We start from the raw sequence: 24,921 nt of genomic DNA, 5'->3' as shown, positions 1-24,921 counted from the left end.
CTATACCATTTCCCTTCTCTCTTCCTCCTTCCCTTTCCTCTTCCTCATTTCCTTTCCTCCTCCCCTTCCCCTTTCTCCTTCCGTTTCTTTTTCCTTTCCTCTTCCTCTTCTTTTCTTCTCTTTCTTTTTCTCCTTTCCTTTCTTTTCCTTTACTCCTCTCCTTGCCCTTCCTTCTTCTGTTTTTTCCTTTCCTCTTTCTCTTCTCCTTTTCTTCTTCCCTTCCTTTCTCTTTTTTAATTTATATTAGTTGTTAATTTTGCGATTATAGTCATACATACATACATACATATATATTGCTCCTCGAAGCACGAAGCTGAAAACACCAGCCTGAAGATGACGAATGGGACTTCGTCGAAACGTCGCCAAGACACTTCCAATTTTACGCGGGAGAAAACCCGAACAACCAAAGACCTACATACACACACACACACACACACACACACACACACACACACAAACACTGTATATATATAAAATCAGATATCAGCCAGCAGACAGTGTATAACAGCCATGTTATTTAAAAAGAATACCGTATTTTCCGGCGTGTAAGACGACCTTCTAAAGCAGCGGTTCTCAACATTTGTGTGACGGCGACCCCGTCACACAAACGTTATGCGCATGCGTGGCGCGGCACACATGGGTGTGCCCCCCATGTGCGGCGTGCATGCGCGGGGCGCCCCATGCGCGGCGGGGCACCCCCATGCGCGGCGCGCATGCGCGGCGCCGCCCCCGGAGGGGAGAAAATGGCGGATCGCCGCCTTTGGCGACCCCAAAAAAATGGTCGATCGACCTCAAATGGGGTCGCGACCCATAGGTTGAGAACCGCTGTTCTAAAGCATATGCGCAAATCATCTCTGAAGTCAGAGGTCGTCTTATACGCCGAGTCATCTTATACGCTGGAAAATACGGTAGTTTCTGGCGTATAAGACAACTTTCTAAACATGCAAATTGTCTCCGAAGTCGGGGGTCGTCTTATATGCCGAATCGCTGTATACGCCGGAAAATACGATACCCATTTTCTCTGGGCGCAATGTTTTGTCCTCCGAAAAGCATCTTAACTTCTTCAACCCGATTTTTGCCATCCTGAGGAAAACCGGTATAGCCTCTGGATTTCCAAGGGAAAGTGCACAAGGAAACTCAAAGATGAACGGAAGTGCTACTTCCCGGCATTCATCTTTGACAGAAATAACTACGAAAAATAACTATTTACAAATTACGGATGAGCAAGCCCGTCAATGTGCATTTTTGTAAATTTTCTGGTTTACATACATCACCAAGCAGCTAAAAAGAGAGACCATCTTTTGATGACAAATCGGAAGGATCTAAAATTTGCACCATGACATCAGGGAGCCCTACAATTACTCAACTGAATAAAGATCTACAGAGATTCTCAGTCCTCCAGATCATGGTTATCCCAAAGGTGCTTTTTCAAAAAAGGCAACTAGACTTTCTTATTTTTTTCCTTGAAGACGTTTCGCTTCTTATCCAGGAAGCTTCTTCAGTTCTCGAAGCTCCTTGGATGAAAAGCAAAATGCTTTCAAAGGGGGAAAAAAAATAAAATCCCATGAAAGTCCAGCTGCCTTTTGAAAAAGCACCTTTGGGAGGTCCCACGAGTAGATTATTTGTTGAGCCGTGTCACCTTTTTTGCTCACAATGCTCCACGATCTTTCACGGGAACGGGACAATTGCTACCCAACCATTTTTTGAATGGCAGGCTTGGCATGAGAAAGATCGTTATCAAAAATCTGGGGAGGAATCTATCTGCAGAACACTTTGTCCCTGACTTGAAAGTGGCAATCCTTGAGAGAGAGAGAAAAGAAGCAATAACAGAGATTAAGTTTCCCTGCAAAACAGCTGATCGGGAGTTCACAAGAGCCTCAAAACAACATTTTCCCATGTATGAATTAAGAACCTACATCCTGTCTTAAGATTCTAATGCAATCGAGAATGTCTTAGTCACACCCAGTATCTATTACAAGTTTGGTCACTCGAGTTTTCCCCTTCTCCTGTCAACACTCTTCTTTAATCTTCTCTCCTTCCACATCAAACAAGATCACCGCTTACCTATGTACATCTCTGTGTGTGGATATAAAGAGACATAATGGAGATGGGGCGTGCATGTATGTGCATGCATGTGTATACACACACACACACATCCCTATCTCTGTATCTCCTTTCACAGGCAATGCAAGGGAAATGGGCCAAAGAGGAATTGTTTTTAAGCTTACAAGCTTGGAACCAAACAGCTCAACTCAAAATCTTCCATATGAATGCTCTTGGTTAGGTGTTCTCAGCCTCTGGGGCTACAGACTCAACTTGAAAGTAAATTTTTCTTACGTGAAAATAACACAATGCTCCATCAATGGAGATTTTCAGGAAGAGCTTGGACAGCCACTTGTCTGAAATGGTCATAGGGTCGACTGTTTGAGTAGGGGGGGTTGGACTAGAAGACCTCCAAGGTCCCTTCCAACTCTATTATTTTATGTTTTAGGTGGGTAGATAAGGAGAGAGGGAGAGGGAGGGAGGAAGTTGTGGGTGCTCCATCATTGGAGGTTTTTCAACTCTATTATTCTATGTTCTAGGTACGTAGGTAGGTAGGTAGGTAGTAGGAAGGAAGGAAGGAAGGAAGGAAGGAAGGAAGGAAGGAAGGAAGGAAGGAAGGAAGGAAGGAAGGAAGTTGTGTGGGTGCTCCATCACTGGAACATTTCAAGAAGAGTCTGGACAGCCATTTGTCCAGAATGATATAGGGTCTCCTGCTTGAACAGGGAATTGGACTAGAAGACCTTCAAGGTCCCTTCCAACCATGTTATTCTGTGTTCTTAAAATCTATGGAAATGAAAAGGATGGGATTATAACTTCTGTGCGTTCCACAGAACTGGTACACCTTCTAAGGTAATGTAATAACAATTCTGTCATTTTTTTTTAAATGGCTTTTCTGTGGACAAATAAAGGAACTCATGGTATCCCTGCCAGTGGGCCTTTTGCAAGAATATGTAAATGTTGTTTAAAATTCTAAATAAACCATTAACCATGAGTTCCTTTAGTTGTCCACAGAAAAGCCATTTTTTTCAAAAAATGACAGAATAGAATAGAATACAGAAGGAGAATAGAATATAGAAGGAGAGTAGAGTAGAGTAGAGTAGAGTAGAGTAGAGTAGAGTAGAGTAGAGTAGAACCTGGAAGGGACCTTGGAGGTCTTCTAGTCCAGCCCCTGTTCAAGCAGGAGAATCTGTAACATCTCAGACAAGTGACTGTCTAGCCTCTTCTTAAAAACCTCCAGGGATTGATTTCTGGTGGCAAGGTGTTCCATTGGTTAATAGTCCTCATTGTCAGGAAGTTTCTCCTTAACTCCAGGTTGCTTCTCTCCTTGTTTTCCATCCATTTCTTCTCGTCCTGCCCTCTGGTGCTTTGGTGAATAAGTTGATACCCTCCTCTTAGTGGCAGCCCCTCAGATACTAGAACTCTGCTATCAGTCCTTCTTTTCTTTAGACTAGCCCAGTGGTGGCGATCCTACGGCAGGGGTGCCAGAGGCGGCACTCAGAGCCCTCTCTGTGGGCACGCGCGCCATCGCCCCAGTCCTAGGCCTTCAGCTGGGTTTTATAAAACCCTTTCGCTTTAGGCTTCCGCCGCCGTGTGCAAAAAAAAAAAAAAGGTTCAATCAGTCAATTTCAACTTCTCGCAGAAAAAAAAAGATCTTGCAAAGTTGGAATTGATTGACTGAACTTTTTAGTCCCACCCAATCTGCCGTTACCACCACAGCCACACCCACCCAATGGGCCATACTTACCCGGCACTCGACGATGCATAAGTGAGTTTGGGCACTCGGTCTCTAAAAGTTTGCCATCACTGGACTAGCCAAACCTAAGTCCCATAGTATAACTCATCGTTCCTGAGAATTTATAACACTAGCAAGGGCTCATGAAAGCTGGTATCCAAAATATCCTACAGGCTTCAAACAGCAGAGATATTTTAAATAAATTGCCCATCCCTTATTTGAAACTGATTTTGAAGCTAGCTTTATTTTTCATTTGATTTTTACACAATGGAACGCAGGCCGTGCCGAAAAGCCCCAAGCCCCAGCTTTTGCAGGGAGAATATATTCCACTATGCTTGGAAGAACGATACGAGAGTCAACGAAAGAGGCTTGGGTTACTGGATCACAGTGGAAACAAAAGCACAGTATAATCCAGAGGGATTCTGTGTAAAGGGAGAAATATTTCTCTCCTCTCGTGTAACAAGACCCAAAGTCCTGGTTGGGATGGCTTCGTTTCTGAGTCTTTATCCCTCCGTAAACAGTGCAGAGGTTCGGAACGCTAAGTCGGAGGGAGATCCTGCGAGAGGTTAAAAATAAAATAAAATAAAATAAAAACATTGAACAGAGCAATCTGCTGACAATGTACTTTGGACATCCAAGCACAGAACAAAGATCCTTTGTCTCACATAGGCAACCAGTTGAGCGCAGAGTGGAAAGCTAACTTATAAAAAAAGAGAAAGAGAAAGAAAAACTTGCTGTGACTAGCAACTCATTAGAAGGTTGGTGTAGTAAAATTACTCATAAGTGATCCGAAATGAGAACAGAACTGAGCACGAACTGTAGCAGAGGGAGCCCTCGACTTACCACAGCCCACTTAGCCACCGTTCAGTTACAACGACACCCAAAAAAAGACTTGTGACCGGTTTTCACACTTATGACCGTTGCAACATCCCCAGGGTCACGTGATCAAAGTTCGGACGTTTGGCAACCGACTCGTATTTATGACGGTCGCAGCATCCCGGGGAAGGGTCACACGATTCTCTTTTGTGATCTTCTGACAAGCAAACTCAATGGGGAAAGAGGATTCACTTAACAGCCGTGTTAAATGCAATGATTCACTTAACAACCGTGGTGAGAAAAGTCGTAAAATGGGGGCAAAACTCACTTAACAAAGATTTCGCTTAGCAGCAAAACATTTTGGGCTCCAATGTGGTCGAGGAATGCCTGCATATGCAGGAGCGTGTTCTTACAAATATGTTACTTTCAGGAAACTCTTTACGTATTTACCAAATGACCAGAGATTTCTGCCTGTTAAACTAACCCTCCTACTGGTAGTTCTCCAGTTATGGCTGCAACTGAGCCTGAAATATATGTTGCCAAGTGAGACATTTGATAAGCGAGTTTTGCCCCATTTTATGACTTTTCCTGTGTGACCCTGGGACCTTGCGACCATCATAAATACGAGTCAATTGTCAAGCATCCGCATATAAATCACATAACCGTGGGGAAGGGGGTCATAAGTGTGAAAAATGGACATACGTCACTTTGAACGGTCACCAAATGAACTGTGGCAGATTTTTTTTCTCTCCCCACTGCATTTTACAGTTTTAAATGTTTAAATAATCATCCTTGTTTATTTGCAGGCCGTCGTGTTTTAACTTTGTTCTACGCCTCCCGCTTGCTTTGCTGGCTTGGGCTGCTACGCAAATTTGAAAAACGAATAAAGCAAATAAAAAATGCCACCCTTGGGGTACATTATATTTATTTTAAGAATGAGTCTGAGCTTGTTTAAGCCTCGTGGCCATTCTTTACTATTAAAAACGGATAAATGGGCTGCTGGAAGTCACCCTACTGTCTAGACTTCGCCTCAACCGTGACAACTATAAGTCGGGTGGACTACAACTCCCAGAATTCCCCAGGCGCTAGGCAGGAAGAAGGCTGAGAGGGCCCCTCCCTATTAGTTCACAAAGTATATCTATATTTATGCAGAGAGTTGCTTTAGCCTGGCAAGATTCTGTCTATAGACAAACAACAGTAAACCACAGTTCATTATGACCGTTCAAAGTTACAATGGCACTAATGTCCATTTGTGACTTCCATTCTATATTCCATTTCATTTCATTCCATTCTCCTATTCTATTCTATTCTATTCTATTCTATTCTATTCTATTCTATTCTATTCTATTCCATATTATGTCTTCTCTTCTCTTCTCTTCTCTTCTCTTCTCTTCTCTTCTCTTCTCCTCTTCCATATTCTATTCTATTCTATTCTATTCGGTTCCATATTATCTCTTCTCTTCTCTTCTCTTCTCTTCTCTTCTCTTCTCTTCTCTTCCCTATTCTATTCTATTCTATTCCATTCCATTCCATTCCATTCCATTCCATTGTTTCCCTATTCCATTCCATTCCATTTCATTCCATTCCATACCATTCTATCCCTTATTCTACTCTACTCTACTCTACTCTATTCCAGTGGTTCTCAACCTGTGGGTCGGGACCCCATTTGGGGTCGAACGACCATTTCACGGGGGTTGCTAAACAACGCAGTCCGCCATTTTTTCCCCCTTTTCCTTAGCTATGCTACTCCCTTTTATTCTATTGGCTTTTGAAAGCCAATAGAATAGACTCTCTTGAATAGAGTCTAATTCTATTGGCTTTCCAAAGCCAATAGGAATTGTCCAGGCTGTCTCTGCCCTGCTGAGCCCACCAAAAGTCCCATTCTGCAAACGGTGCTGCACCAGTTGAGTGGTCCTCGACTTACGACCGGTTGAGTAGTCCTCAACTTATGACCGGTTGGGGGTTGCGGCATTAAAAAGGTTGAGAACCACTGCTCTATTCCATTCTGCATTCTATTCTATTCATAAGTTAGCAAAGTCTCTAATTTTCAAAAAAAATATTAAAAATTACTTGAAGGTGTCAAATCAGAATTTTGTTCTTCCTATGAAGTCTGGTAACCCTGAACCAGACACCTTCCAGGGATGTTACAACTCCCAGAATCCCAATGGAGACAGATGAGAATTTTAATCTAATATATTGGGAAGGTGCCGAGTTAGGGAAGGATTTACCAACATCACGTTTTGCCTCTGCCCGCTTTATTTATCATATAAACATTTGTGGAGTCTTTGTTGTTATCTTCTATGCACCAATTAGCTCATCAACAATATAAAGTTGTAGTTCATTTGCGGGTTATCTGGATGTCACGAAGCTGTAGCTGCTTATCATGATAGTTATTATTTCTCTTAATGACTAACACAGCCACTGGTCATATAGATATACCCTGTAGGATTTGGCAATGATATTTTACAACTAAGAGCATAATGTTTACAACTAACAGCATAACCACCGTTATCTAAAAAGTGGGAGAGTCTGATGTAATGTTTATTAGTTTCCTGGGACATAGAGATTTGTCCAAAATTGCTAAATTATTCCCAGCAAAAAGGTTGAGAGTTGCATCCCTTAAGGTTGCAAAGAAAAGCCTAAGCAATGTTGGATGCCTTAAGCCAGATTTCCACGGAAGAAAAGCAAGAGCTAGTTTATTTTAGTGGTTAAGGCACCAGGCTACAAAGCGGGAGACAGCGGGTTCAAATCCCGCCTTAGCCATAAAACCCGGCTGAGTGTTTTTGGGCCAGTCACTCTCTCTCTCTCAATTCAACCCACCTCACAGAGGAGAAAGACGTGTTTTGGATAATGTTCGCCACCCCAGGTTATTTGTAAAAATAATAAAGGTGGATACCTATTCTTCAAAGGACAAGAAGCAACGGATGGAAAGTAATCAAGGAGAGAAGCAACCTGGAACTAAGGAGGAATTTCCTGACAGTGAGGACAAATAATAAGTGGAACGACTCGCCTCCAGAAGTTGTGAATGCTCCATCACTGGAGGTTTTTAAGAAGAGACCGGACAACCGTTTGTCTGAAATGGCATGGGGTTTCTTGCCTGAGCAGGGGGTTGGTCTAGAAGACCTCCAGGGTCCCTTCCAACTCTGTTATTCTGTTGGAATGTCATAGCTGATTTCACTCTTCAAGTCTGCAGTTTCATGCAGGACCAAAACATGGGAAGTCCAATGTATAACAGAACTGAACAATGGAAATGGAAGCATTCAGACATCAGGGAATCAACTGCTGAGGTCAGCATGAATAGCTTCTCTGAAAAGTTCTGGGTTCAACACATAAAACTGCTGTGCCACAGCTGAGCAACATGTTCAATCTAGCAAAGTGGACAATCTATCTCCGTGTAGGTTGTAAACCTGCCTATTGAATCTGTTTTATCGGTTCTCTGCTCGAACCAAAACCTGCCGTTGTTTCCTGAGTTTCAACTGAAACAAGGTAAGTTGTATTGGGTGTCTGCTGCGATTGTGACAGATTGTTTACATGTTAGCTGCTGTGAGCCAGCTCTTTTGAAAACACTAAGAACCAATAGTCAGGTTTACAGTTAAGGGGCCTCGTTATAGGTGGATCCCAAGCCATAAAAAGCTTCAATTTTCTCCACAAGAAAGATATTTTTTTTCAATTAAGGTTTTAACTGTTCAACTAACTCAAACCCTCTTGTTTATTCTCCTCCTTCTCTTTATTCACGTTATTCACCTCCTACACCTTCTTTCTCCTTCTTCTTTTCCTCCTCCTCCTCCTGCTCATCTCCACAAACCCCACTCCCTTCTAGCACTGATGACGTTACCTAGTTGGGTAATGAAACGTGTGCAAGAAAACCGCCCAGCTCAGAGAGCACAGCCTTCAGCCGTATCCTCCCTTAATATAATTCCTTGCTCAGTGGTCTCTTTTCTCCATCTTTTAATTCGGTTTGGTTCTTGTGTGCCCTCAAGACTGTTTGCTCTTGTCATAAAGCTGTTTATGTTTTTTTAAGCCGTGGTTTTTTTAATAAATGACATTAAGTTCTTAATTAACTAAGTGACAAGCCTGTCGAGAAGGAGAAGCAATGAGGATGTATCATTTCAGACAACAACATTAAGCAACAATAAGCAACAACCTTGTTCCAATTGTTTCCAAGTGTCTGGAAAATAGGATAATCAACCTTGCAACTATTTCCAAACAATTTCCAAGCAAATCTGGTTGTGAGATCAAGAATGTGAGATCCCAGGATATATCTAACGCATTAAAAAAAATGGCCGTAAGTCCAACCATTGGCTTTTAAAAACATTAAGTTTTTAAAAAGTGATTGAGGAAATTACTAGGCTACCTATTGCAGGTGAATTAGTGAAAGCATTACAGAATAAAGTTATAGTAGTCCTCGATTTACAACAGTTCATTCAGTAACCGTTCGAAGTTACAACACCCTGAAAAAGATGGCTTGTGACCGTATTTCACACTTACGAACGTTGCAGCTTCCCTGTGGTCATATGATCAATTCAGACCCTTGGCAACTGATTTGTATTTATGACGGTTGCAGCATCCTGGGGTCACATGAGAGAGAGAGAGAGAGAGAGAGAGAGAGAGATGATTGCTATCGATAGATTAGATAGATGATAGATAAATAGAGATGATAGAGGATTGTTAGATATAGATGATAGATAGATAGATAGATAGATAGATAGATAGATAGATAGATAGATATGGATAGAGAGAGAGAAGTGATTGATATAGATAGATTTATTAGATAGATAGATGATAGATAAATAGATGATATAGATCAGTGGTTCTCAACCTTTCTAATGCCGTGACCCCATAATACAGTTCCCCATGTTGTGGTGACCCCCAACCACTTATACATCACCGGGTGCCAGGGGCTTGGCCAAAGAAAAGGGGGGAAAAATGGCGGACAGCCTTGTTTGGCGACCCCCGTGAAATGGTCGTTCGACCCCAAATGGGGTCCCGACCCACAGGTTGAGAACCACTGATATAGATAGATAGATAGATAGATAGATAGATAGATAGATAGATAGATAGATGATATAGATGATTGAAAGATAAATGATAGATAGGTAGATAGAGATGATAGATGATTGAGAGATAGATGATAGATAGATAGATAGATAGATAGATAGATAGATAGAGTAGATAAATAGGTACCACTTCAGTTAGTCTGCATCTATGTATATAATTCTTGTTATCACATCACAGTGCGCAACTATACTCAATATAATTATGATTTTGTTCAAGATTTTTTTCTATGGAAAATAAGATACCAACGTTTCATATAAACAAAGAAACAGGTAGATAACCTGAGCATCCTGACTTGAGCTGCACATCTAAGAAACATCTTGAAAAGAAGAGCCCAGAAGAGCTTGTTTTTAAGACAAGCCAGAGGAAGCGATGAAGGGGGATTATGAGGGGAGGTTATACAATTATAGATTAATCCTGGTGCGAGGAAATGAAATAACCAGCTCTCTCCTAAGACTCTAGAGCTGCAGATTGCTCACTGAAGCTGAATGAGGGGTATTTATAAACGAGAAAAGGATATCCTTCTGTAATTAAACTCCAGAATTCTCCGCTGTTGTACAAAGCTTCTGTTATCCTAGTCATAAGAGGCAAAGGTCAATATATTGCCTGTAATATTGGACGTCATATGCCTCCGAATGCCGGCTTATAAAGACTACCATTGTTTTAAATTCTTGCTTCAGAGCTTCTCTTTGGCAATGGCCAGATAACGTTTTGAGATGCTCGTGGGTCTGCTAAATTGGTGTTTCTAAATATGCATCATCGGCGGATAGCGTGTCAAAATTCCCGAGAATCATCATCTGATAATGCTGTAGACTCCAAGTACTGCAAATGATCCGACTCGGGAAAATAAACAGCTAAGCTTCCTGGTCTTCTGGACCATTTTTAAAACTTGCTTTTTCCATGCTAGGTCAATGGCCTTCCGCCTAGTGCCAAGTGATTTATTCGCTTGGCAAGCTCAATGCTTCAAACTTAGTAATTAAAAAAAACAAACCTGCGAAATCGATTAAGGCGAGGTTACGTTCAAGAGTGGAGAATAAGCCCCATTAAGCAAAACAGAACTTCTGAAGATGAACATAGAGGAGATCAAGATTTTAAGTATTATTGGCTAGGTCTGTTTCCTTCATGCCCTTATTATATTCCCCCTCTGATATGACAATCATTTTTTTTTTTAAAAAAAAGACAAACTACAGGTAATCTTCCGCTTACGATCACGAGACCAAAACTTCTGTGGCTAAATGAGACATTTGTTAAGCGGGATTTGCCCCCATTTTACGACCTTTCTCGCCACAGAATCGCCGTTAAGAGTGAAAAACGGTCCTAAGTCACTTTTTCCCCCCTGCCGTTGTCACTTCAAAACGGTCACTAAATCAACTGTTGTAAGTTGAGAACTACCTATAGGCAGATTTGGGGCCACTGTTTTGCGCACGGTTTATTTTTCTAACCATTTTTCTATCTGTTTTTCTAGTTCTTCATCGGTGACGGGGGAGGCTGAATTGCCGGTTGTATATTTGTAGGCCCTCGTTCTATTTCCCTTCCCAACGTTTAGTAAGGATAGACGGTTCGGTTGCCCGCTGGCAATGAGCTACACGTCACGCACAATCACATAAACCAGTTGCCATTCTTAGGCGCTCTCCGGTTTGCTGGGGAAAAATGAAAAAAAACAAAAACAAAAACCAAGATAGCACCTGAGTGCTGGAACCGAGCCCTATTTGAAGGACTAAAAGATGGATTTGAAGAAGGAGCTTGCAAGTTATCCTCATTTCTTAAAATCTGCTGTACAAGAAATCTTTCCGAGTGGATCCCCATTGAGTTTTGGAAGTCAGCTTATAAGTAGCTAGATCTTGATTCACCGCTCACCAAGTTAAGCAATCAGACAACCAACTAACCAGCCACACAAAGCACCCTTCAACTTTCTCCTAGGGTTTGCTCGTAAAACGGACCAGAAAGCCTTACCGTTCTGGTTCTTGCCGACATCTTCAAGGCACGGCAGACTGTTTTTATCATGTGAAACTCCAGCAAACCCCATTCAAACAGATCATTGGCTGTCACCGAACAAGCCTGTAATTTAATTGTGTTTGCCCTAAATTCCTTCATTAATTATATTCTAAGGAAGGCAGAGCCGGCAGGGGAAACAGGAAAAAAGGGGAAAAAAACAGCCCTAAGAAGGCCAAACATGGCATGGGCCAAATCCATGGACAAGTATTTATTTCCTTTACATGTTAAGAGAAGTGCTTGCTTTGGATTTAGCATTTAAAAATACATGGACAAGAATGTATTTCCCTTTACATGCATGTAAGAGAAGTGCTTGCTGTGGATTTAGCATTTAAAAATACACGGGCAATTAATTATCTGTTTCCTTTACATGTAAGAGAAGTGCTTGCTTTGGAGTTAGCCTTTAAAAAGGCCCGTTTAGGAATTGCAGTGAAAGAGCGCAGACGGGGCCATCCAGTCAAGATTAAGTTGTCCATGAAAAACAAGGTTCAGACAGACCTAAACTAAAATCTTAAATATGGTTTTATTGCCAGAAAACCCTAAGGGGCCTCTTCACATACCACAATCTAATTACAACTCCTAGAGGTTTTTTGGAAGGAAGAAAGAAAGGGAAAAAAGCCATGTCAGTTAAACCCATTTAAAATACGTGATGAGAGCAGCGCCCTTCCATTTACTTGAGTTTTCATCTCAGAACACAAAACTAAACAAACCATCATTCCAGCTAGCTAATAATCCCACCCAGAGGGCATATAGCTATGTCGGTCCACATTCATCAAACGGCGGCTTGATATGTTGCTACACTTTTATGGGACGGAGCTTCCTAAAAGGGGGGGGGGAAACAAAATTAAAAAAAAAAGCTTTTTGCCCATTTCTATAAACTGCAAACTGACAAGGGCGGTGAGCAGGAAACGGAGAGGATCACAGCAGGCAGAAAGAAGCAGCCTTGGGAGAAATAAACTGGAAACATCTCGAGTGTTTTGTACACCACTAAAAAGCAGAAGTGGGGATGTTTTATAACTGTCGGGAAGCCATTTTGGATCTTTTGGAAACATCAAACCCTTCTGCATTTTCACTCCAGGTAGTCTTTGCTGAGAGTTACCTTCTGCCCAACATGCAGAAAATTTAGCCACACAGTTATTTTGGAATTTAGTTTTTATTTATTTATTGAACTGTTTGCTCCTCTTTCTGATACTAGCTGGGTGGCATCCTATCAGCTTATGTTGGAAGTTAAGAGTTTTGGCGCATCACAGGTAGTCATTGACTAACAATGGTTTGTTTAGTAACCATTCAAAGTTACAGCAGCCCTGAAAAACGTGGCTTGTGGCCGTTTTTCACACTTCGGCATCCTCTTTCTTTGCTTGCAGGCTGAAAGCCTAACCAAAACAACTGCACGTTTGCAGGTAAAGATGGTTGCTAACTGGGAAGGAAAACGCTGCAGGTGTGAATTAATTGCATAAACAACATTTATGTTCCTGTAGCAAAAATAGGAGCACACACCTACAGAGCTAGCCGACCAGCCCGAAAGCTCAAAACAGGCCACGCCAATGTAAAATGTTTGCACTCTGAAGATCGAACTCAAGAAGGAAACAAAATGCAGGCACAATGCATATGCACACTGATGCTTAGCCTGGCCAATAGGGCAACACTATATTAGTAACCTTTGCATGTACACAACCTCCCCAGGTTAGCCAAAGATGTGTAAAGTTCAGCAGTGCGCGCACACAAGCACAGTTTCCAGGGCCAGGTTGCAAAATCAAGCACCACAAATAGCACGTTTAACTCAAGATGCACTCATGTGAACTCTCATTTCCCAATGGCAAAGATTTTTTTAAGAAAGAAAGAAAGAAAGAAAGAAAGAAGAGAAGGAGGGATGGAGGGAGAAAGAAAGAAAGAAAGGAGGAAGAAAGAAAGAAAGAAAGAAAGAAAGAAAGAAAGAGAGGGAGGGAGGGAGGGAAGGAAGGAAAGAGGGAGAGAGAGAGAAAGAAAGAAAGAAAGAAAGAAAGAAAGAAAGAAAGAAAGAAAACACGCCAATGTAAAATGTTTGCACTCTGAAAACCAAACTCAATAGAAGACCAAATACAGACACAATGCATATGCACACTGGTGCTTAACCTAACAAACAAGGCAATGTTATATTAATAAACTTTGCATGTACACAACTTCCACAGATTAGCCATACATGTGCAAAGTTCAGCAGTGCACACACACAGGCACAGATTTCCGGGGCCAGGTTACAACATCAAACACCACAAATAGCATGTTTAACTCAAGATGCACTCACGTGAACTCTCATTTCCCAATGGCAAAGATTTTTTTTGAGGAAGGAAGGAAGGAAGGAAGGAAGGAAGGAAGGAAGGAAGGAAGGAAGGAAGGAAGGAAGGAAGTAGAATAGAATAGAATAGAATAGAATAGAATAGAATAGAATAGAATAGAATAGAATAGAAGCTGGAAGGGACCTTGGAGGTCTTCTAGTCCAGTCCCCTGCTCAAGCAGGAGAACCTGAATAGAATAGAATTTTCATTTTAAATTTTCATTTTAATGTATGCCGATTAGTGTACATTCATAGTGACAATAGTTATTATTCTGTTCTGCTCTGCTCTGCTCTGCTCTGCTCTATTCTATTCTATTCTATTCTATTCTATTCTATTCTATTCTATTCTATTCTATTCTATTCCATTCCATTCCATTCCATTCCATTCCATTCCATTCCAACCTAGGAGAAAATTCCTAAAAGGGAGAACAATTAATCAGTGGAACAGCCTGCCTTCTGGGGCGGGGGTGTTGCTGCATCGCTGGAGATTTTCAAGGACAACCATTTGAATAGGACAGTATAAGGTCTTCTGCCTTGAGCAAGGGGTTGGACTAGAACAGGGGTGTCAGACTTGCAACGTCACGTGATGTGTCACGACGTATCGTAACTTTTTCTCCATTGCCGGCAACGGGGTGGGTACGGTTTTGGCATGACGCATCCAGCCCATGGGCCGGCAGTTTGACACCCCTGGACAAGAAGAACTCAGCCCTGTAATTCTATGTCCTATAGAAGTGGACTGAAAAAAAAAAAAAAACAATGACTTTCCAAGATGACTCCAGGGCATTCTGACCAAGGTCTTCTCCAGTTTTTATTTTCACAGAGGAAACCTGATCAACAGGCACCCACCCACCGTCTCGTCCTTCCAACACGCCGTCAACTAGATCCAAGGTAACCCTTAATCTCTCCCCTGTCTCAGGAAGAAACAATCTGCAGCGTAGAGAAAGGCCGGCTTGCACAGAATAATCTCTTGGGCTCAAATGTATTACCTCAAAGGCCAGTTGTCAGAATAAACTTGTCATATTCCATCAAGCCATGCCAGCTCAGTCAACTCCGGAACAGAAGCAACTTCAGTCTACATCATTTCGCCCCAAGGATTTTGAACTGCTTAACCTAACGCGTCGCAACAGAACGTCAGACAGAAGACTAACATCTGCAAGGTAGACATTTGGTTTCCCCATATTTTAATGCCGTTCTCAGGGAAGTGGGTGGGAATGAACCTGGAGCTGGCCTAGGCCTACTGCTCTAAGGAATGCAGTGCATACGCAATGACTGTTTAGCATTTAAAATTTCTCAGAAAATAGATGCATTGCTAGAAAAGGAAGGAAAGTTCATAGGCAGGTAGGAAGACATCCCCTCCCCAGATTAAAATATTCTTCATTCTTAATAATAAACTAAGAGGCAGGTTATTATATTTCCCCAAAGGAGAAATGGAGAAAAAAAAACATCTTAACAAAGGCAGAAAGCAGCTGAAGAGGATGGCCTTCAAGAATGCAGGTTTTCTAATCCATTCAGGAAGACTTGATCATTTTGTCCACTGTCCCAGAACTACATGCTGTTGCTGGTTCTGCTCACCATTAAACCTTCTTTCCTAAGCAGCCAGCCTCCATTTTATTTCCAGTCTCTTACTCCCAGCTTGGAACTGGACCTGATTTTCTTTCAACAGGCATAACATTTGTTCTTGCTTGTAGTTAGGCTATTTAACCACCATGGATGAAAAGGGGTAGCATTACAAAGGAATCTGTCTATGCTTAGGGAATCTATTAAACCTTAAGGACACTTCCACACCTGATCTCGACCCATGTTGACACCAAGCAGCCCCAGTTCGACTGGGACGGGAGAAAAATCATTGGCCATGCCACCCCATGGCACGCACGCGAATTCATCCAAGCCTGGTATTCAACCAACAGATCTGTCAACAAACATGCCGACTTGGAGCCAGCCACATCCTAAGGTTTATATCCTGCAATCTCTCACAAACTAGTCTGAACTTGATCTGCAACTGATTTGCAATTCTGCAACAACAACAACAACAACAAAAACCACCCCAACAACACAATCCTTTCAGCAGTTCCAAGAAGGCTCCACACCCATTTGCACGACTCAGGTGACCCTGAGAACATAGGTAGATCTCCAGGTGGCCTCAACGACCCTCTAAAAGAAGGCAAATGACCAGCTTCTCTGCAAGGAGTATAAATCCTTCCCTTCCCCACCAACCAGTCAGAGCGGAAGAAGCTTCTTGGATGAGAAGCGAAACGTCTTCAAAGGAAAAACAAGACAGTCCAGTTGCCTCCTGAAAAAAGCGTCTTTGGGGCAGTGATCTCCAACAAAATCTTATAGCAGTGGCAACATGTCTTCCACTGAATATCTCCTTTTCTCTAATAGGATCTCTCTTCCCCCCCCCCCCCAACTAGAAACCCCAAGGAACAAAGCAAAAGGAGGAGGAAAGCATCTATCTTCCATCCGTCATCAATGCTTGTCTTTAAAAAAAGACACACGGTAGCTGTTGATGGAAAACCTTTTCTATTCCACATTTCTCTCTCCAGAAAAGAAACTTACGTAGTTATGATTTATGATTACCTCCTTGCTGTTACTAGGCAAGAAAAGTAGTAATCACATAAAAGCAACTCCTTTCCTAGAAAGAAAGAAAGAAAGAAAGAAAGAAAGAAAGAAAGAAAGAAAGAAAGAAAGAAAGAAAGAAAGAAAGAAAGAAAGAAAGAAAGAAAGAAAGGAAGGAAGGAAGGGAGTAGGAGGGAGGAAAGGAGGGAGGGAGGAAGATGGCGAAGGAAGGAAGGAAAGAAAAAAGAAAGAGAAAGAAAGAAAGAAAGAAAGAAAGAAAGAAAGAAAGAAAGAAGGAAGGGGAGTAGGAGGGAGGAAGGAAGGAAGATAAGGAAGGAAGGAAGGAAGGAAGGAAGGAAAAAGAAAAAAGAAAAAAGAAAAAAGAAAGAAAGAGAGAGAGAAAGAAAGAAAGAAAGTGCAGACAAAAAAAATAAGGAACCAAAACCTGCAAACTGTTTTTAGAGGAATGTCAAGAGCAGGTAGAAGCACATCTCTTCAAACTGAGTTTCAGGAAAAGATGGTATTTAGTGAATCCTGGCTAAGCTTCAAAAGCTTGGTAGAATATGACTTAAGTTTCTTTAGGATAGTGAGATGGGCAGCATATAAATTTAATCAACAAACAAACATGATGAACCACAAAATGCTTAGCGGACGATAGGTTAAAGCATATTGACGAATGGTTGCAGAAACTGGGAATGTCTGTCTTACTGAAGACAAAGACTAGGGGGTGACATGATAGCCGTCTTCCAATTCTTGAGGGGCAGCCCCAGAGAAGAGGGGGTGAACCTCTTCTCCAAAACACCTGAAGGCAGGACAAGAAGCAGCGGATAGAAACTCATCAAAGAAAGATCTAACCTAGAAGTTACCTGACAGCGAGAACAATTAACCCATAGAACGGGTTGCCTTCAGAAGCTGTGAGTTTTTTAAAAAAAGAGACTGGACAGCCATTTGTCTGAATAACATTATTAAAGGAATCCAGTCTACTAGAGAACAAGAAAACAACAACTTGCTATGCTTCCTGGTCCTCCTGTTCAGCAGAGACCACAACGGCAAACTAGAAAGGCACCTGTCCTGAAAAACCACCCATACTAACCAGGTGCTCCACTGCCAAAGCAACAACCAAAGCATCACAACATCACAGTCTGGTTTGGAAGCATCCCTGCTTCAGACAGGAAGGCGGTGCAGAGAGTGGTGAGTACAGTAGAAAAGGTCATTCTTTTCTGCCATCTCTTCCACCCAGGACATAGCGCACAAGCGATGCTTGAGCAGGGTCCGCAAGATTGTCTGGGACACTACACACCCTTTTCACAACCTGTTTTCCTTGTTCCCTTCTGGGAGGGGAGGGGGGCTTTGCGGTATCCAAAGCAGAACATCCCGATTCAGTCGCAGTTTTGTTCCATGCGATATCAACCTTGTGAACTCTCAACCTTCCTCCTTCCGTTATGTATTCAAGATGGACAGTGATTAATATTTATATGTTACTTATATGTAAGGGTGTAGGTTGATACACATGTTGTATATAGTATGTTTTAAATGTGTGTTATGTATGTGTATATTTGAGAGCAAGCAACTACATTTCATTTTTAATGCGTGCTGTTGTGGCCATAGTAAAAAAACGAGAATAAAGGTTATCTAACCTAATCTAATCTAAACCTCCCACAAGAGAAGCTGCGTAAGGATTTTATTTAAACAAGCCCAAACACACTGCAGCAACCCGGAAGGGCAGAAAAACGAAATAGAGTATCTATACAACACATTCCAACCCCATGGACACACACTAAACTTCATCAAACAGTTCTGGACCACTCGACCCAATACAGCAGAACCAACACAGGCTCTAAAAAGAATCACACTGCTATACAACAAGAATATCTCAGAAACCACCAACACATTCTTACAACCACATGGAATCAGCGCAGTACACAAGCCAGCTAAAGCCCTTCAAAACATCCTAAGTCCACCAAAAGACCCAGCAACCCCAGAAGAAGAAAAAACAGGAGGCATCTACAACATGCAGTGTAAGGACTTCAACATCCACTATGTAGGACAAACAGGCAGAGGACTGGCAGAAGGCATCCAGGAACATCAACTGGCAGTCAGAAGGGATGATGGAAATTCTTTCATTTCACAACACATGGACAGACTTAACCATAGTTCCAACTGGGAAAATGTGATCGTCCTAGACCAGGCTAAATCCAAAAAGGCCAGGGAGTTTCTAGAAGCCTGGCACTCTGAATAATCAGCCATCAATAGACACAGAGACATCATCAACATCTCTAGACTATGCAAAAGAGACAATCAACCAGCCCAAAAGGGAACCAAAAGATTTCAGCACCTCTCCACCACCTGCCATCGGCACCCAGATCACCATCGATTAACTCCAAGGTTAACATCGGACCAACAATCAAGTAAACAACACCCCAATCAAGAAACTGTCAAAAAGCCAACAGCAAACAACCCAACCAAGCAACTTCTAATACCACCCCCAGTGACACAGACAGGGCGAGCCACCAGGACATACACTGAGAGCAGATGGCACTCCTTACTAGCACTGATGAGGCTACTTAGATTGGGTAATGAAAGGTCTGCAAGAAAACCAGCCAGCTCAGAGAGCACCCAGGACCCTTCATTTGTCTGAAATGCTATAGGGCAGGGGTCCCCAATCCCCGGTCCATGGACCAGTAGCAGGCCACGGCATGCCAGCAACCGGTTCACACAAACAAACAAGACCCCCATCTGCGGGATGCAGGAAGCACAAAAAACCACGCACCAATGGAACAGTTTTTGCCTCCAGAAATCTTGGGCACTCCATCACTGGAGGTTTTGAAGAAGAGACCGGACAGTTACTTGTCTGAGATGCTATAGGTTCTCCTGCTTGAGCAGGGGGTTGGACTAGAAGACCTCCAAGGTCCCTTCCAGCTCTATTCTATTCTATTCTATTCTATTCTATTCTATTCTATTCTATTCTATTCTATTCTATTCTATATTTTATTCTATATTCTATTCTATTCTATTCTATATTTTATTCTATATTTTATTCTATATTCTATTCTATTCTATTCTATTCTATTCTATATTCTATTCTATTCTATATTCTTTATTCCATTCTCTATTCCATATTCTGTTTTAATTCTATTCCATATTCTATTCTATTCTATTCTATTCTATTCTATTCTATTCTATTCTATTCTATTCTATTCTATTCTATTCTATTCTATTCTATTCTATTCTTTCTATTCTATTCTCTATTCTCTATTCCATTCTCTATTCCATATTCTGTTTTAATTCTATTCCATATTCTATTCCATATTCTATTCCATATTCTATTCTATCCTATTCTATATTTTATTCTATATTTTATTCTATATTCTATTCTATTCTATTCTATTCTATTCTATTCTATTCTATATTCTATTCTATTCTATATTCTCTATTCCATTCTCTATTCCATATTCTGTTTTAATTCTATTCCATATTCTATTCTATTCTATTCTATTCTATTCTATATTTTATTCTATTCTGATTCCGACTGATTCATTGGATGGTCCAAGGCAAAGCAAGGAGAGCCATCTCATCCTTGGAAGTCATGATTATGTCTACGGAGAGTCTCCAGACATCGTTATGGCTTTATACAAGCTACCTTCAGGCACTTTTGCAAAGCTTACGGTGATATGCGAAATGCACGCCGGTACTATTACTGCTCTGAAAATTGGGGGGGGGGGAGTCACAATGAAACCAAGGCTTGAGGCCAGAAAGAAAGCTTCTGGAAAGAATGTAAGCAGAGATGAATCACCCTCTTTGAGCAGGAGAAATTCTTCAATTTCGGTGAAGCCATGTGCAAGCTCCAAAATTCCTCCGTTAGCAAATTTCAACATGTTAGGAAGCACCACCGTCATCTTTTTTTTTTTTAAAGAAAAATACTTTTGCTCAAACCCAAAGAGATAAAGAGTAAATCCTTCCAGCTGAAGTCTTCAAGTCTGTGCAACTATCAACCAAGGCAACGATGCCCCCCTTCAAAGGCATAAAAAAAAAAACCCAAAGGCACTGAAAAAAAGTCACTTAGGACCATGTTTCACACTGATGACCGTTGCAGCATCCCCACAGCCGTGTGATCAAAATTCAGACTCTTGAGTAGCTGATTCACATTTATGACGGTTGCAATGTCCCCCAGGGTGACGGGATTCCCTCTTGCAACCTTATGACAAGCAAAATCAATCAACTTTTTATAACATGAATAGAATAGAAATATAGAGAATAGAATAGAATAGAATAGAATAGAATAGAATAGAATAGAATAGAATAGAATAGAAACGGGAAGGGACCTTGGAGGTCTTCTAGTCCAGCCCCCTGCTCAAGCAGGAGAACCTATACCATCTCAGACAAGTGACTGTCTAGCCTCTTCTTAAAAATCTCCATTGACGGAGCACCTACTATTTCTGGTGGCAAGCTGTTCCACTAGTTAATTGTCCTCACTGTTAGGAAGTTTCTCCTTAATTCCAGGTTGCTTCTCTCCTTGATTAGTTTCCATCCGTTGCTTGTTTTGCTTTCTAGTGCTTTGGAGAATAAGTTGACCCCTTCCTGTTCTTTGTGGCAGCCCCTCAAATACTGGAATGCTGCTATCATATCTCCCCTATTTCTTCTTTTCTTTAGACTGGCCAAACCCAGGTCCCGCAGCTGTTCTTCTTATGTTTTAGTCTCCAGGCCTTGGATCATCTTAGTTGCTCTTCTCTGAACATTTCCCAAGGTCTCAATGTCTTTCTTTTTTGTAGCATGGTGACCAAAATTGGCTGCAGTATTCCAGGTGTGACCTCACTAGGGTTTCATAAAGCGGTACTAATACTGTGTTCTTGATTCTATGCCTCTGTTTACACAACCCGGGATTGTATTGGCTTTTTTGGCTGCTGCTGCACATGGCTGGCTCATGGTCAAGCGGTCGTCCACTAGGTTCTTCCCTCTCATGTGAACTTTGCCCAAACCCAAAGAGACAAAGTCCTTCCAGCTGAAGTCTTCAAGATTGTCCAAACATCAGCCAAGGAAACTTGATGACCCCCCCCCCTGCAAATCCTTGCCACAACCGCAAGGATTTCTCCACCTGCCTAGGGCTGCCACAAAAACATACGGTACCCATCTTAGTTGTCACCAAAGAAAGCACAACCTTGCAACCTCTGGTGCCACTAACGCTTCGGATTGTACACCGTTACCCTGTTTTCCACCCAATATTTGTCGAAGCGCAAAGAGAAGCTTGAACCGTGTTTGCAGTGGAAATTTTTCTGCCAAGGCCGTTTTCCTTTTCCCACTCTTTCTGGATAGGTTCCCTATTGGGCTTTGCACGCCTGCAGTCACCTTTTTTTTGGGGGGGGGAATCTCTCCATCCATGCAGGGAAGTTCTGCTCGTCTTCCAACTTTTCCCAGCAAGCCATTCAATCCGGATTGCAGGTAAGTCCTCCACTTGCACCACTTCGTTTAGTGACCGTTCCAAGTTACAACAGCACTGGAAAAAAGTGACTTGTCACCATGTTTGCCACCGATGACCGTTGCAAGCATCCCCACAGCCATGTGATCAAAATACTACACACTACAAAAAAGATGTTGAGACCTTGGAAAAAGTTCAGAGAAGAGCAACTCAGATGATCCAAGGCCTGGAGACTAAAACATATGAAGAACGGCTGCGGGACTTGGGTCTGGCCAGTCTAGAGAAAAGAAGGACCAGGGGAGATATGATAGCAGCATTCCAGTATCTGAGGGGCTGCCACAAAGAAGAGGAAGGGGTCACGTTATTCTCCAAAGCACCAAAAGGAAGGAAAAGAAACAATGGATGGAAAGCAATCAAGGAGAGAAGCAACCAAGAATTAAGGAGAAACTTCCTAACAGTGAGGACAATTAACCAGTGGAACTACTTGCCACCAGATGCTGTGAGTTCTTCACCACTGGAGGTTTTTAAGAAGAGACTGGACAACCATTTGTCTGAGATGGTATAGGTACTCCTGTTTGAGCAGGGGGCTGGATTAGAAGACCTTCAAGGTCCCTTCCAGTCTATTCTATTCTAAATTTAGACACTTGGCAACTGACTCAAATTTATGATGGTTGCCATTTCCCTTCCCCCCACCCCCACCCCGGTCATGGGATCCCCTTTTGCGACCTTCTGACAAGCAAAGTCAGGGAGGAAGGAAGGAGAGGAAGAGAAGGGAAGAAGGAAGGAAGGAGGGCAAGAAAGGGAGAGAAGGGAGGAAGGAAGTAGAGGAAGAGAGGGAAGTAGAGGAAGCAAAGTCAGGGAGGAAGGAAGTAGAGGAAGAGAAGGGAAGAAGGAAGGAAGGAGGGCGAGAAAGGGAGGGAAGGGAAGAAGGAAGGAGAGGAAGAAGAGAAGGGAAGAAGGAAGGGAGGTGGGTGAGAGAGGGAGGGAGGGAAGGAAGGAAAGGAGGAAGGAAACAAAAGCAGGAAGGAAAGAAAGAAGGAAGGAGGAAGAGAGAGGGAGGGAGGGAAAGATAGATGGAAGGAAGGAGAGAGAGAGAGAGAGAGAGAGGAAGGAAAGAAAGAGGGAGGAAGAGGAAGGAAGGAAGGAAGGAAGGAAAGTTCCTTCCAAAGTCAGATTCACTTCATCAACCTCCTCACTGCCACAACGGCTGCGGCAAGAAAGGTCGTAAAGCGGGGCAAAAGACCGACTTCCCAAACTCAACCCCAGAAAGCTGGGCTATACCGTAACTCGAGGAGCGCCTGCAGAGAAGTCCCCTCCTGCTCCTGCTCCTCCCCCTGCCCAGCCCAGCGACCTTGGCGTCCCCCCCTCTCCCCCCCTCCCCGGGCCGCAGGTAAGCGCCAAGCCGGCGGGCCCGGGACTCACCTGCCGCCTCCTCCGGCCGCGCCTCGCGGGCGTTCAGGTAGAGGATGGAGAGCAGGTGAGGCTGCGTCTTCTCCAGCGCCACCCGCAAGTCCTGGAAGTGGTCGCGCTCCTTGGCCAGCAGCAGCTGGAGCAGCAGCTCGGCCTTGGCCACGCTGGCCGGGAGGGGCTCCCCGGCCCCGCCGCCGCCGCCGCCGCCGCCCTCGCCGCCTTCCCCCGGCCCCGCGGCGGCGGGCAGGCCGGCCTCCCGCAGGCGGAGCAGGTCGCGGGGCCCCAGCACGGCGGCCGCCTCCAGCAGCGCGATCACCTGCTCCACCTCGCTCATGGCCTCCGCCAGGCGCGGCTGACAGCGGGCCAGCAGCTCTTTGTGCTTCGGCTCCATGGCCGCCGCCGCCGCCTCAGCAGCAGCCACGGCAGCCCGGGCGCCCGCGACTCCCCTGGCCGAAGCGCCGCGGCTGCCCGGCCCGCGATGGCGGCGGCGGCGGCCAGGAGGAGGAGGAGGAGGAGGATGTCCTGGCGGGCGTCTTCCTTCCTTCGCTCCCTCCCTCCCTCCTTCTTTCCTGCCTTCCTGTTTTCCTCTCTCCTTCCTTCCCTCCCTTCCTCCTTTCCTTCCTTCCTCCCTCTTTCCCTCCTTCCTTCCTGCTTTCCCTCCTTCCTTCTTTCCTCTTCCTTCCCTCCTTTTCTTTCTTTCTTGCTTTCCTTCCTTCCCTGTCTCCTTCCTTTCTTTCCTTCCTGCTTTCTTGCTTTCCCTCCTTCCTTCCTGCTTTCCTTCCTTCCCTCCCTACCCCTTCCTTCCTTCCCTCTCTCCTTCCTTTCTTTCCTTCCTGCTTTCTTGCTTTCCCTCCTTCCCTCCCTCTCTCCCCTTCCTTCCTTCCCTCTCTCCTTCCTTTCTTTCCTTCCTTCCCTCTCTCCTTCCTTTCTTTCCTTCCTTTCTTGCTTTCCCTCCTTCCTTCCTGCTTTCCTTCCTTCCCTCTCTCCTTCCCTTCCTTCCTCCGATGGAGGGAGGGAGGAGGCCCCTCCTACTCGCCCAGGGAGCTCCGCAACTTTTCGGCCTCAGACAATGGGCGCCGCGCGCGGGACTCCCACGCCGCCCGCGCCCACCCGCGCCCGGCCAGAGGCAGGCAGGCAGGCAGGCCGGCAGCGAAGGGAAGGGAAGGGGCGCGCCCGGCCTTCCCTCCCTCGCTCCCTCCCTCGCTGTCCCCGGCCTCGCTCCCTGCTCCCGAGGGCGGATTTCCTCCGCGACTCGGCACAAAGTTACGCCGCCAGTGGCAACTGTTGCTCTGGCCCGCCCAGGGGCCGGTCGGCGCGGCGGGGCGGGAGGCAAAAGCCCGGCCGAGCCTTCCGCGCCCCCTTCGCTGAGGGGAGGGAAGGGGCAGCCCGCGCCTCCCCCGAACTGCCGCCGCCCCCGCTCCGCTTTCCCGGCTGCGTGGTCGGGGGGGCCCGGCCTGGCGCGTCCCCCGGGGAAGGGGCGGCTTCGGGGGCGCCTCCCGGCCGGGCCTGCCCTCAGCAGCTCCGGCGGGCGCACGCAGCCATCTTTGCTGCTGCCGCCGCTTCTGCTGGGCTCCTCGGGCGGGGGCCGCCGCG

General features: G+C 44.1%; 1 protein-coding gene across 3 annotated transcripts in view; it reads right to left on the bottom strand.

Moving 5' to 3' along the window:
* DLG5 (discs large MAGUK scaffold protein 5) overlaps positions 1-23,933 on the bottom strand; it is an 88,727-nt gene extending 64,794 nt beyond the window's left edge. For all 3 annotated transcript variants that reach the window (XM_039340795.1, XM_039340794.1, XM_039340797.1), the window contains exon 1: positions 23,341-23,933. In XM_039340795.1, the coding sequence (XP_039196729.1) occupies positions 23,341-23,719 (379 nt within the window). In that variant the 5' untranslated portion in view covers positions 23,720-23,933. The remainder of the gene's footprint in view (positions 1-23,340) is intronic.
* Positions 23,934-24,921: the final 988 nt, after the last annotated feature.

Source organism: Crotalus tigris, unplaced genomic scaffold (assembly GCF_016545835.1).
Source record: "Crotalus tigris isolate CLP2741 ecotype Arizona unplaced genomic scaffold, ASM1654583v1 scf7180000017753.6788120, whole genome shotgun sequence".
In the NCBI taxonomy this organism is placed as follows: Eukaryota; Metazoa; Chordata; class Lepidosauria; order Squamata; family Viperidae; genus Crotalus; species Crotalus tigris.
The sequence above is the reverse complement of the archived record's forward strand: the minus strand, read 5'-3'. Positions and strand labels throughout refer to the sequence as shown.